This window comes from Daldinia childiae (assembly GCF_008694065.1).
Source record: "Daldinia childiae strain JS-1345 chromosome Unknown Scaffold7, whole genome shotgun sequence".
NCBI classification, from domain to species: domain Eukaryota; kingdom Fungi; phylum Ascomycota; class Sordariomycetes; order Xylariales; family Hypoxylaceae; genus Daldinia; species Daldinia childiae.
In genome coordinates, this window is record NW_022984648.1 from 1655651 (window position 1) to 1669219 (window position 13569).

A 13569-nucleotide genomic window follows, 5' to 3' on the forward strand; every position below is an offset into this window, starting at 1 on the left:
TAAATGCATAACCCCTCCTTCAACATTAATTAGAAGTTCTTAATATTAAAGTGTTACAATAAGTGGACAAAAATACCGCACATTTTATTCCAACACTTACATATTTTAAAAATCAATAACTTTACAAATAAATTAGTTAAAAATATACAGTCTTTAATTTAATATTATTTGAAATATATATTTAATAATTATAATTTTTATTTTCATTATATGTTATAAATAGCTATTAAAATTTATTAAATAAAAGTATTATAATTATATATAAAATAATTAATTTATAATTATTTCAATAATTGTATTATTTAATATTTATCATTTTATATAAATATAGCAGCTATTTATAAGTTTATTAATATTTATTATTTCTTTATATCTCGTAATTTGGTAAAGTTACGAATTTTTAAAATATGTATGTTTTATAAAGTTTTGGTATAAAATACCGTTTTTTCATTAAACTCATTACTTTTAAAATACCATAACTTTACCAATATTAATTGTATAAATATAAAGATAATATTGTTATATAGTTAAATAAAAGCTATTTGTAATGAAAAATAAAAGAAATTAAAAATCAAATAATTTAGATTAAAACGTAGGTTTAAAATATTTAATAAATAATTATATAAATATATATTTTTTACATTTTTAAATATTACTTTTTTAAAAATCTAAAATCAAAATTAAATATAAAAAATAAAATAAACATTAGTTTACATATATGATTTTTTTAATATAATATTATTAAGCGTTGTAAATTTAAATGAAGTTTAATATATTAAGATTTAAAGTGTTCGGTTTTTTTGTCTACAAATTGTAAGAATCGATCAAGTAACTTTATAAAAACTTTGGACAATATTCTTTTTCTAACTAGATTTTATTATATAACTATACAATTGGATAAATTATATTCTATTCTAGTAATTTGCTTGTCCTATCTATAGGCAAATATTATTCCTTTGCAGCTTTCGCGGCTTCTAAAGCTCCCACAACTGCAAACGATACTATAGGAGTAATGATATAGGAAACCTATAACGGTAAGCCTAGGTCATAACTTCACAATAGCTCTGGGATATGTAACACTTACCGTAAGGAACTTAGCTATCGACATTCGTATTTTCTGGTCCGCTCCACTGATATCAGCTAACGCGAGAACTTTCATCGCAGTAGGACCAATAGGCATCATCATTAAAGCCCACCATAACATGGGATCATTAGGAAGTATATCAGTGTAAGCTACTAAAGCCCAGATGAGGGGAATGCTGATGCTATAGCAGAGGTGAGCATGATTACGTATTAAAGACCAGGCCTAACTTACGCTGGCCAGAGTATGAATCTGACGAAGGTCACGGAAAGGACGGTACTTAGAGACAGTGTACCTGCTTCTTCGCCTTCTTTCATTCGGCGCAAGCTTAAGCTTAATTTGACGCCGACGACAATAACTTGGAGAGACACGAATAGTTCTCCAATGTTCTTCAGACTGGAAGTGAGCCACTAAGTATGTATGTTAATATCACATTCAGAGAATTCCAATCCTACCACTAAGGTCGGATATGCTTCAGAAGAGCAGTTTAGCAAGAGAGGGAACATAAAATGAAAGTGTACTTTGGTCAACTTCCTGTTGGAAGATCTCTATAGGGGGGGGAAGGTTGCATAAAACAGGGAGTTTAGATGAAGAAAACAGCCAGCCTTGGTGCGGGTTACTTCTCATACGCACCGCATTGAAATATCCGCCTTCATCCATGTCGTTGAAGAAAAGTCGGTGCAAAGGCGGCGTGAGCCCTATTATTATACCGATGGTTGCGCCGATGAACGGTGGGCTAGCAAACGTCCCAATAGCCGTGAGTATCGTCTGAACGGGTTTCGGGCTGGCTTGAAAATAACTTTGAAATTGCGAGATAAGCTTGTTTTTTATCCTACGCTTCCAGGACACGACTTTCCTAGGGAGAAGGGATGTGCGTTCATTAGGGTCATCTGAATCATCACCGTTCTCATCGACGGGTGAATGACAACCCTGCCCGTTTTCCTGAAATTGTTGACTTTCAGAGTCTGTTGAATCATCCTGCTCATCTTGCTCGCCAGTTATCCATTTTGCACCTTGGCTAAATGTGATAGTATTATTGACAACCGAACAGGCGAGGAAGTACGTGCGTGCTCGCTCAATTCCGTCAGATGTTTGACCCGCACCAACCAAAGATGCCAATACTCCAGTGGTTTCAAGCGACTGAAGTAACAGTAGAGGGAGAGATTCGGTATTATTAAAGGCAATAGCAGGTAATGCCCATTTTGGTAGGCGAAAAAAGGCTACGGTTGCTTTTCCAATAGCAATAGATGAGAGAGTAAAAATAAAAGCCCAGACTGATGAATTGTCAGAGAATTTTCTGGGGAGTCAATTAAGGGACATACTAATAATAGGTACATAGTTCACTACCGTGTCGAGATGTAACTCGGATCCTAGTTTCGTGATCAACAAGCAAGGTAGCAGCACATTAACACAGAGGTGTGATACTTCTTCAGCAGCCTCCGTTGTGACCAGACCAAACTGAGCAGCAATAACACCATAACCAATTGTCAATAATACCGACAATGAGGCCTGTATAGCACCAAGGAAGGAAATAAGTAATGGCGAGACCATTTTACAAAGACTCAATCGATTTGGAATTTTTATTAGAATATGAAAAAATCACGACATATCTCAATTCAGTATACAAACTACCTTATATATTAAAGTAAATACAGGCTAGGTATACAGGTAATTTTGCGGACGACGTCATTACCACCTCTAGGCATAGATCTAATGGCAGACTTGGTACCTGGTGCTTGACTAAAAGAGGAAGTAGAGCACACAGCTTTTAGGTAAGTAGCTCGAATACGTACATAGTAATTGAGGGACCTCGTAGCTTGGGGAAATGAGATAAGGTTTCTAATGTACTGTATCCCACTAGATCGGGTCTGCCAAGAGATACCTACCAGGTAGCTCCCCCCCTCCGGCCCCTCCAAGCCATCTTACCCTGTCTCCGTTAATCGCTGCTCAATTTTTTAGCGGAGCCCTTAGTGCCTCTTTTTTTCTATCCTTATCGGGCTTATCTATACATTGATAGGCGCATGCCCTGAAATTTATCAACTTAAACACGGAATCGGATCTTTTAAGACTTGTTAATTGTTTAGTCTAGATATAATTTGAGTCATAAGGGCGAAAAGGATATTTTCCCTAGAAGCTCAATTGACTTCAATTGGGAGTAGGGAGCTCCAAAATTTGGTCTTACAAGACCTCGTCCCTTCTAAACCTCCCAACTCTCTCAACATTCTAGCTCCCAGCTTGTCATGGCCCTCTCTACCAAGCTTGCAGGTCGAGCACCTGTCCTATTGCGACATGGCCGACGACTGCCCATTGCCCGGAGGCCACTCACCACAGCGAGTCTCCGGGCTCCCTCACAGCTTCTCGCCTCTACTCGAAAAGCTGGTTTCTCTCAACAGAGGAATTTCTCTGTCACCGCCCTCTGCTCTACGGGAAGTGTAGCTACTTCTCAAGAGGCGCCAAATCCGAAAGCCTACTTGGAGAGCGGCGTCATAAAACCGAGAGACGTCGTGGATGTCAAGAAGGTGTTGGTCATTGGTAGTGGTGGTTTAGCCATTGGACAGGCTGGAGAGTTCGACTACTCAGGTTGGTGCTGCAAAACCGCCCTTCAATCTCACGATCTTGGCTATTAAGGGTGACTCATACTACAACTAAGTATATTGATGCTAACACCAGAACTTGTATAGGATCTCAAGCGCTCAAGGCTCTTAAGGAGGCCGGTGTAGCATCTGTTCTTATAAACCCTAATATTGCTACTATCCAGACCAACCACGTCCTCGCTGACGAAGTATACTACCTCCCTGTCACTCCCGAGTATGTATCTTACGTTATTGAAAGGGAACGGCCTGATGGTATCTTCCTGTCATTTGGTGGACAGACTGCGCTGAACTTGGGTGTGCAAATGCAGCGTATGGGTATATTAGAGCGATATGGCGTCAAGGTTCTTGGCACCAGCGTTCATACCTTGGAGTTGAGTGAGGACAGAGATTTATTCGCCAAGGCCCTTAACGAGATTGACATTCCAATTGCCAAGTCAATTGCCGTTGGCACCGTCGACGATGCTATAGATGCTGCTTCTAAGGTCGGATACCCCATCATCGTTCGCGCTGCCTATGCGCTAGGAGGTTTAGGCTCCGGCTTTGCCAATAACGAGGAAGAACTTCGCAATATGGCAGCCCGCTCTTTGACCCTCTCGCCGCAGATCCTCGTCGAAAAGTCGTTGAAAGGTTGGAAAGAAGTTGAATATGAAGTCGTCCGTGATGCAAACAACAACTGTATTACTGTCTGCAACATGGAAAATTTCGACCCCTTAGGAACTCATACGGGTGACTCAATTGTCGTTGCGCCTAGTCAAACACTCAGCGACGAGGAATACCACATGCTTCGATCCGCCGCTATCAAAATCGTCCGCCACCTTGGTGTTGTTGGCGAATGTAATGTCCAATATGCCCTTCAGCCGGATGGCCTCGATTACAGGGTGATTGAGGTCAATGCCCGTCTTTCCCGTTCATCTGCCCTTGCCTCGAAGGCTACAGGTTACCCTCTGGCGTATACTGCAGCGAAGATTGGTCTGGGACACAGTTTGCCTGAGCTACCAAATGCTGTTACCAAAACTACCACTGCCAACTTTGAGCCTTCCCTCGACTATATCGTAACAAAGATCCCTCGTTGGGACTTGGCAAAGTTCCAGCACGTCAAGCGTGATATCGGCAGTGCCATGAAGTCTGTTGGTGAGGTGATGGCTATTGGCCGCACTTTTGAAGAGTCATTCCAAAAAGCTATTCGTCAAGTCGATCCTAAGTTCCTCGGCTTTCAAGGTGACAAATTTGACGACCTCGACTATGAACTCTCGCACCCGACAGACCGTCGATGGTTGGCTGTTGGCCAGGCAATGCTCCATGAGGGTTACTCGGCTGAAAAGATCCACGAACTCAGCAAAATTGATAAGTGGTTTTTGTACAAGCTTCAAAACCTCGTTGACTGCACTAAGGAAATGGAAGCTGTTGGTAGCTTAGAGGGTCTGAAACGAGACCTTATTCTTAAGGCTAAAAAGATGGGTTTCTCTGATAAGCAGATTGCGAACGCCGTTAAGAGCAATGAAGATTCAGTCCGCGCTCTTCGATTAAGTATGGGTATTCGACCTTGGGTTAAGAAGATCGATACCTTAGCCGCCGAATTCCCAGCTGACACCAACTACCTGTATACCACTTACAACGCCAGCTCCCACGACGTAACGTTCGAGGATAAGGGTACTGTAATCCTTGGTAGTGGTGTGTACAGAATCGGTAGCTCAGTTGAATTCGACTGGTGTGCCGTCAGTGCTACCCTTGCTTTGAGGAACATGGGCGAGAAGACTGTCATGATCAACTACAACCCCGAAACTTATTCGACTGACTTTGATACGGCTGACAAATTGTATTTCGAAGAACTCAGCTACGAGAGGGTTATGGATATCTACGAACTTGAAAATGCCTCTGGCGTTGTTGTTTCTGTCGGTGGCCAGCTTCCGCAGAACATTGCTCTGCGTCTCCAGGAGACCGGCAAGGCGAATGTTCTTGGAACTGACCCTAAGGATATCGACAAGGCCGAGGATCGACAAAAGTTCTCTGAGATTCTGGATAGCATCGGAGTTGACCAGCCTGCTTGGAAGGAATTGACTTCCGTGGCTGAAGCTGAGAAGTTTGCTGACCAGGTTGGCTACCCTGTCTTGGTCCGTCCTAGCTACGTTCTCTCAGGTGCTGCTATGACTGTTATTCGAAGCCACGAAGATCTGAAGGACAAGTTAGAGGCTGCCAGCAATGTTTCTCCAGACCACCCTGTGGTTATCACTAAGTTCATTGAGGGTGCGGAAGAGATTGACGTCGACGGTGTTGCCCACCAAGGTAGCCTGCTCATTCACGCCATTAGCGAGCACGTCGAACATGCAGGTGTTCACTCTGGTGACGCTACATTGGTCCTCCCTCCTGTAAACTTAGACGACAGGACTATGGAACGCCTTAAGGAGATCGTCCAGAAGGTTGCGAAGGCGTGGAGCATCACTGGTCCGTTCAACATGCAAATAATCAAGGCTGATAACCCTGAAGGCGGAGAGCCAGCACTGAAGGTTATCGAGTGTAACCTTCGAGCTTCTAGATCTTTCCCCTTCGTCAGTAAGGTGCTCGGTACCAACTTCATTGATGTTGCAACCAAGGCTCTCGTTGGCAAGAACGTTCCTGACCCTACCGATCTCATGTCTGTCAAGAGGGATTACCTCGCTACCAAGGTCCCTCAATTCTCGTGGACTCGTCTCGCTGGTGCTGATCCGTTCCTGGGCGTCGAAATGTCTAGCACAGGAGAGATGGCCTGCTTCGGTAAGGACCTTGTCGAGGCCTACTGGGCATCTCTCCAGTCCGCCATGAACTTCCGCGTACCTGAGCCTGGTGAGGGTATCCTCCTTGGTGGCGAGACCTCAAAGACTTGGCTCACCCAGGTCGTCGACTACCTTTCTCCCCTCGGCTACAAGTTCTATGCTGCTGACGAGAATGTCAAGCAGTTCATCGAGTCTACTACTAAGGACAAGGTCACCGTGGAGGTCATTGAATTCCCCAAGGAGGACAAACGAGCCCTTCGCGAAGTCTTCCAGAAGTATGACATCCAAGGAGTTTTCAACCTGGCTCTGGCCCGAGCTAAGACTACTATGGATGTCGACTACGTAATGCGTCGAAATGCTGTCGACTTTGGCGTCCCGCTGTTCATGGAGCCTCAGGTAAGCCTCCCTCCCTTTGCATAGTACCTTTTTTGATATAATTATATACGTATATACTAACTTAAATGTAATTCTAGACCGCGGTGCTCTTCGCCCAATGCATGAGCGAGAAGCTTCCCCGCAAGGAAGGCATCCCGTCCGAGGTCCGCCGGTGGTCCGAATTCTTGGGCGGCAAGCCCTTGTAAATGCTTACCAGATACCTGGATTCACCAAAATTTCCCGTCTATACTAAAAACAATTCTAACATCGCAATAATAACGCGATATTTTTTCTCCCCCGTTCCTAAAAGCGAAAATTTTCATAGGCGTTGAGCTGGGATTCTTGCTCGAGGAGGCGGTCGGGTCGGAGTGAAGGGGGGGGGCCTGATGAGTGATGGACTGACTGGCTTTGTGGTCTGTCGTGTTATTTTTGTTTCTTAATTTTTTTTTCGAGTTTCCTGGTAAGAGGAGGGTAAATGAAAAAAAAGGAGAGGATGAATTTTCATCTTTCGTATCGCGCACTATGGAGAAGCGCGGGTACGTGGGTATCTATGTAGGTAGGTAGGTAGGAAGGTAGATTTACGTCTGCTATAGTATCTACTTGAATGAAATAAAAAGTTCAAAATAAAATATTTGCCTAGTGTTATGATGCATTATGATGATATAAAAATGTAATCTCCTGTGAATCCAGTGCTATTAACTAATTCTCGTGCTTCCTGATGATATTAACTATAGGAGGTACCCAAGATAGGTAAGTATCATCTTCGTATTTATCTTGGTATAGAAGGGAAGCTGATAGATGTGAGTTGTCTTACCTGCTGGAACAGGCTCTCTAAGCTACCTAAGGCACTTAAGCTAAATGATATGAGGCAACATACATACTACGTGATAAGAATGGTTTATGCACCAAAAATGCGCTTCTAATTCACCTTCCTAATCATGGGCGACGGAAGATGTGTATTACGAATAGGGGGTACTACCGCAACCATCTCAGAGCTGGGCTTAATTTTCCTCCCCTAAGCACAAAATAAGTCGCTCTTCTCTTCCACGCTGACTAAAGATAGATGAAGCCCCCTTTTCAGTCTCTACCTGGCTGTTGGTGACGAGAAATACCTCCACCTAACTCGCCACTTGTTAGATCTTTGACTATTTTCTTTCCCTCCCTTCGTTCCAAACGAGCACGAACCTATGCGAAATACGCGCCGGCAAGATATCTCTCCTCTTTCGACATATGCTTTTTATATATCTTCGAACCGGGAGCGATCGTAAAAGGGGGTGTTTGAATTTCGTTCGTTCAGCCTAACGGCAGCAAAACGCTTAGCAAGCGGTCCACTGGATGATCTACTGGGGCGGGACGAAGACGATGATGAGGCGGAAGATGCTTCGTCGCTATGCGCTTGGCCCCCCTCGTCACTTGAACGACGAAGGCGCTTGTTTATTCTTTTGGGGGATTTCTCACCAGTCTCTTGTAGAATGGTTTCCAGAGTCTGCCAGCCCGGCTGGGAGAAGAGTTGGTACGTGTCGGCGAGGTCGTGCGTTGTAGCCGCGCGACAAAGGAGCGCTTCCTCTTCCTGTTTACTTGTTATCCCGATGGTTCCAGAAAGGGAAAAAAGCGTCGCAGCTAATCAATACTTACCTTCGACAGCACGCCTATTCCATGTATGAAATTGAGGAGGTGGAAATCCGAAAGAGATGCGAGCTTCTTATCATCGGAGGTACGAAGAGTCTTAGCAACTGATGTTATTTCCTGGCTTTCTCCCAAAGCCTCACGATTCTCGATAGGGAAGATGGAAGTGTTGAATAGAGGCTTGGGTTCCGCGGGGAAACCGTGTGTTAGTGTTACAAAGAGATATTCAACAGGGAATGACGGCTTGGCATTCTCTTGCACATTTGCGCCATACTCGTTAATCTTCCGATAGAATACCTCTGGGATATATCGCGTCCGGCTCGTCGAGCCGTCGTCTTCTTCCTCCTCTCGCACAAGCATGACACTGGGGTCAGCCGAGGGTTCAATGAGATCTGCCCGCACCATTTCCACAGCATCATTTGATACCTGGTATGATGAAATAGCGATCTGACCTGTCTCATCGCCCGAGATGATGCATGTAACGAAGTTAGAACCGAATCTCCCTGTATCGCTCCATTTGGTTGGCTTGGGATGTTGAGCCTGTAAACGCCCTGCAAAACAAACCTCTAGAGAGCTGAGATAGTATGAATCGGCATGCCGCTTGCATATGACCTTTCCGTCACCTGTACCTGCATCGAGTAAGTCTGTAAAGATAATCCCAACCTGCTCAAGACCGCATAACTTGGCGACCTCGTTCACAGCGGTTTCGTTTTCCCAGGCGTTTAACGATACCCCATCAACCTCGTCTATCTGTGGTACCTCGTATATAGCTTCGACAACCGCCTTAACGCCGAGGGGCACTTCCGAGTATTCGGCATAGCGGCCATACAGGTAACCAATCCGTTGTGCACCAGTTTTCCGCCACGCGTCAATAAAAGAATTGACAAGCTCAAACGAAGCAAATTCGACATGGTCGACCATGCGGAAAGTTTGCGGCTGGAGCGTAATGGCGCTGGGCTGACACTTTGTGCAGATGCCTTCGGGCCATTGCGGGTGACCTGAAGGACAGTCCCTCTTAACTCTGAAATACGGCTCCTTTAGGGGTGGAATGAATGAGCTCCCTAACTCGGGTTTGTTCGTTGCCGAATTGATCTTCCTGAGATATGAATGGAATGATAGGTACTTGATCTTTTTATCGGTGAGGTATTGTGCGTTGAAAGGGTCGAGGGGCATGCAGTAGTCGCACATGCCTTTGGGTCCATGCTTGCACATCCGGTCTCGACCTCGAGGAATCTTCCCATCCTGTCTATCTAACCGGTCATCGAGCGGCGACTGCCTCACCACTTCCCAAGGATTCTTGATGATTTTCGTAGGTGATGTTAGCGGCGGCGGGTCGACCGGTAGATCCTCTGTAGGTAGGATGGGTTTCCCATTTAATCTGTTGGTCGAGGATAAAGTGCTGGAGGGCGTGGGCGCCCCATTCGTGTGGCCGTTAGCGACGTTCTGATGTTGGTAGTTGATAAATATCAAATCTCCGTGGCTGCACCTATGTTAATATTGGAATTCGGAAAAGATGGTAGGGGTAACAGCACCTTAACCCAATTTGCGCCAGCTTAAATTGTGCAATGTCTATCAGTTTCTTCGAGTCTTTGGCCTGCGGATCTGGGGACATGCTAATGCTATTCGGGTCGACGGTTGGGGGCAATTGCGCCACGAGCTAAGCTTCAAGTTAGACATAGCAGCTCGAATGTAATAAAAGTAGGGGATATACCTGACGACCAAGCTCTGCGAAAGAATCGGTTTTCTCGATACTAATCCGGATCATGCCATCCGGCCCTCGTAATCGTAACAACATGATGGTGTTCTCGGAATGGTGCGATTATATTGGGGTAGTGTATTTCGCGACTAATGAGAAATGAGAGGGGAAAGAGACCTCGCCCATATGTTCTCCTATGGCCAAAGTTATATGTTAATTCTCGATTTCTAGTTTGAGTGAAATATTTCTAAGAAATGAGCTGTGTGGTGACAATGTAAAAGGTAGGTGGCGGAGAGTAGAAGTGTGCAGAATATATCAGATTGAGAAAGATGATTAAATTGTACATATGCACGGATCCGGGTGTAAAGTAAGTAATCACAAGTATCAGGCACTGATGGCTGATGACGCGCGCCTTAGAACTTTATTAGAAGAGTTAAAGGTGGGGTTGTTCTTGCAGCTTAAAAATTAAGCTTGGCATGGGCCCAAGCTCCAACCTTCACCTACATAGAGGTACTTACCTAGGTACACTGGTACAATGGAGGTATACAATTCTAAATTATATGTGTAAAGTTTCATATTCATTTTCATTTTCAATAGTCGTATTTGATATATTCCATTTACTAATATCTCACTCATCACTTCAAATAGAAACAACAGCTACATGATTCTATAGTAGCTAATGTAATGTAGTGACTTTTTTTACTGCAAAATTTCCGAGAAATCCGCACAAACCTCCTAAACTGAAAACGCAACCACTATAATATCCCGAGCTCATCAACTCTACCAGCCGACGAACTAATTAGGGGGTACCAAATAACGTAGGAGCCTGACCTTTTCGTTCCCTCTCTCCCCCAAGAGAGGCCCCCTTCCTGTTTGAATATCGACTGCTCGAGTAGTACAGCGCATGACCTGATATGAAAAGTATTGCCTAATTTACATACGATGAATACAACCCCGAGCCCAAGTACTGTAATGTCGCATGCATCATTTGGCTTCATGGCCTACCGTCCGAAGAACGGTAGCCATACCTAGCAATGTTGCCTTTCTTATACCCTTAAACGCCCCTGGTTTGCCTCGCTCAATCGAGGCACTGAAAAGGAAGTTATCGTTTTCGCATCGAGTTTAGTATCTGTTGTCTCTTCATGCCGTCGCCTCGACTTCTGCTGCTGCTTCATTGATAGATGCATCGACATTCTACTAGCAATCAGTATTTGTCTTTGATAATATGAGAGTAAAATGACGTCGATGTTAAGCATACCTTTTCCGAATCTGCCTTTTCTTCACTTACCGATTCAGCCTTGCTATCTACCTCATCTTTCGTGTCCTTTTCCGGGGCATCAACCTTGGCATCTTCCTTTTCAGAGCTTGCTTTCTGGTCAGAGGTCTCCTTCACACCATTAGCGGCTCCCTTTCCACTCTTCACAGCATTGCTAGAAGCACCATTAACGCCGTTAGCTGGAGCTGGAGCTGCTTCGTCGGTAGCTAGGAGCTTGTTCCACTTGTTCAGGAGCGTCTGTGATCGCGGCTTGAACTCAAATTCTTCCTCCTTCGGAATTGTATCCAATTTCAGGATAGCTTTGAGGACCTTGTTAATCTTGGTCGCCCGGATGATGCTAACTTCGAGATCAGGGAAGGTCTCGAGTTTAGCTAGAAACTCTGACATCGATCTCATTTCCTCTTCCTTCGGCTCCTGGTCTCGAATGAGTAGGCCTTTTTGCAATCGATGCCGCAAAAACAATATCTCCTTCTACAAATTTGTGAGCATAAACTAACATGATAATGATGGGTCGTAATAACTTACCTCTTTGCGTACGTGTCTTTCTTCAGGGCTAAGCTCCGGCTCCTTAGGTGCAGAAGCTTCCTTCTCTTTCTTGCTATCAGACTTCTCCTTACTGCCTTTGGCTGACTTCGCCTTGACCTTCACGGCTTTGGAAGAGTCTTTCGTAGATGGCGATTGGACGCCGTTAGCGGCCTTCGGAGTTGACGAGTTAGTCAACTTAATCTTCGGCTTCTTGACGGATTCAGAGCGTTGAGGAGTCTATATCAGAATTAGCATGAGGCTCGAACTGGTGGTAAGTATTCCCTTACGGTGGTCTCATCTTCGGCCTTGCGCTTCTTGGATTTGGGTTTCTTCTCAATAGGCTCCGCATCATCACCCTCTTCCGCATCAGGCATTTCGATGTCTTCATCTTCATCTACTGCTACAGCTTCAGCGGCTTTGGCACCTTTCTTTGGTGTCTTAACAGACTTAGCCTTCTTGGCTTCCAACTTCGCTAATCGCTGCTCCTCAAATTCACGGAGCACGTTCTTGTAATATTCCAGGGAGTTCTGCTCCGCAGCCAGTAGATGGGCGTTTTGCAAATCTTTACGCATCTTAGTCGTGATCATATCCCCGACTGTAGATGGGTCCAGTTCGCTCAGATCGGAGTTGTTTGTCCAGGAACTAGAGATAGTCAGCTCATAATCACCATATTTAAGGTTAAATAGTCACCATACAATTCATTGGTGTGCAGATACATGACTGGGAACGTCCGGTCTGCAATCCTCTTACCGCCATCGGCAAAATCTTCGCGATAGGTACCATCGGGACGGGCAGCCGTAACGGGTCTCGTGCTCAACATGCTCTGTGGTAGCATATCCTCCTCAGCTATGATGATAGGCCACGGAGGAAAACCCTTCAGCTTGGCAAAGTACTGTTCACCTGGCTTCGCGTCGACGTGTAGAATTTTGGCTCTGGATGCCTTTTTGTTTAACTTCTTGCCCTTGGCGTCGCCAGCAGATTTGCGACGCGCCTTAGATTTGTCCCCAGGCGTTGACTCTGTGTCGGCGGCAGCACCGTCAGCAGTACTAGCAGCCACATCCTGCTCCACGTGAGAAGCATCTTCAGCAGCCTTGTCCGAATCAACCTTCGCGTCAGCAGTAGGCTGCTCGGTCTTCTCGGCCGGCTGGTCAGGCATCTCGACGTCAGTGTCAGCGGATTTCTCGTCGGCCGGGGCAGAAGCTGTAGCTGTTTCAGTGTCTACGGATACGGCTTCTAAGAATAAGATGTCAGTAGTTGAGCAAGTCAAGATATGAGTAATAAATAGTTGTGATTGTAATTGAAAGAAGTAAATAAGGATGTGGTAACGGCGCTAGACATGTGGTAAAGCATGACGTGTTTACAAGGGGATAACTGGTGTTGCGGTGATCGGGAAGTTTCGGTGGCAATGTTTGCGGGACGCGACTTACCCTTGGCTTCGCTTGGCTTTTCGGTTGAGACGTCCTCTTTGGTCTGGGCGTCATCAGCAGTAAGCGCGGTTTCTTTATCAATTGGCTTCGCGTCGGTGACAGGCGCGACAGAATCGGATGTATTGTCTCCTGGTGCAGTAGAAGTAGCATCGGGGGCCTGCGCGGTGGCAGTTTGCGCGGTTGTCTCGTCAGACATATTGATAATCCACGCGGAAAGTA

The 13569-nt window shown here is 45.1% G+C and overlaps 4 protein-coding genes across 4 annotated transcripts; 1 reads left to right on the forward strand and 3 right to left on the reverse strand.

Moving 5' to 3' along the window:
* Positions 1-948: 948 nt before the first annotated feature.
* GL218_06747 (putative transporter C5D6.04) lies at positions 949-2632 on the reverse strand (the record flags this gene model as incomplete). Its single annotated transcript, XM_033583473.1, has 5 exons — positions 949-1026; positions 1085-1265; positions 1316-1491; positions 1715-2355; positions 2404-2632. The coding sequence occupies 5 exons, from the start codon at positions 2630-2632 to the stop codon at positions 949-951; spliced, it is 1305 nt and encodes a 434-aa protein (XP_033433666.1).
* A 689-nt stretch (positions 2633-3321) lies between these two features.
* On the forward strand, positions 3322-7006 carry GL218_06748 (Carbamoyl-phosphate synthase arginine-specific large chain; the record flags this gene model as incomplete). Its single annotated transcript, XM_033583474.1, has 3 exons — positions 3322-3661; positions 3763-6821; positions 6899-7006. The coding sequence occupies 3 exons, from the start codon at positions 3322-3324 to the stop codon at positions 7004-7006; spliced, it is 3507 nt and encodes a 1168-aa protein (XP_033433669.1).
* A 1031-nt stretch (positions 7007-8037) lies between these two features.
* On the reverse strand, positions 8038-10221 carry GL218_06749 (Nuclear protein localization protein 4; the record flags this gene model as incomplete). The annotated part of the gene is made up of 4 exons (XM_033583475.1): positions 8038-8370; positions 8436-9906; positions 9959-10083; positions 10138-10221. 4 exons carry the CDS (start codon positions 10219-10221, stop codon positions 8038-8040), a joined length of 2013 nt encoding a protein of 670 aa, XP_033433668.1.
* A 1041-nt stretch (positions 10222-11262) lies between these two features.
* Positions 11263-13546, reverse strand: GL218_06750 (putative pwwp domain-containing protein; the record flags this gene model as incomplete). Its single annotated transcript, XM_033583476.1, has 6 exons — positions 11263-11316; positions 11381-11869; positions 11924-12160; positions 12211-12565; positions 12619-13156; positions 13351-13546. 6 exons carry the CDS (start codon positions 13544-13546, stop codon positions 11263-11265), a joined length of 1869 nt encoding a protein of 622 aa, XP_033433411.1.
* Between the last annotated feature and the right edge of the window lie 23 nt (positions 13547-13569).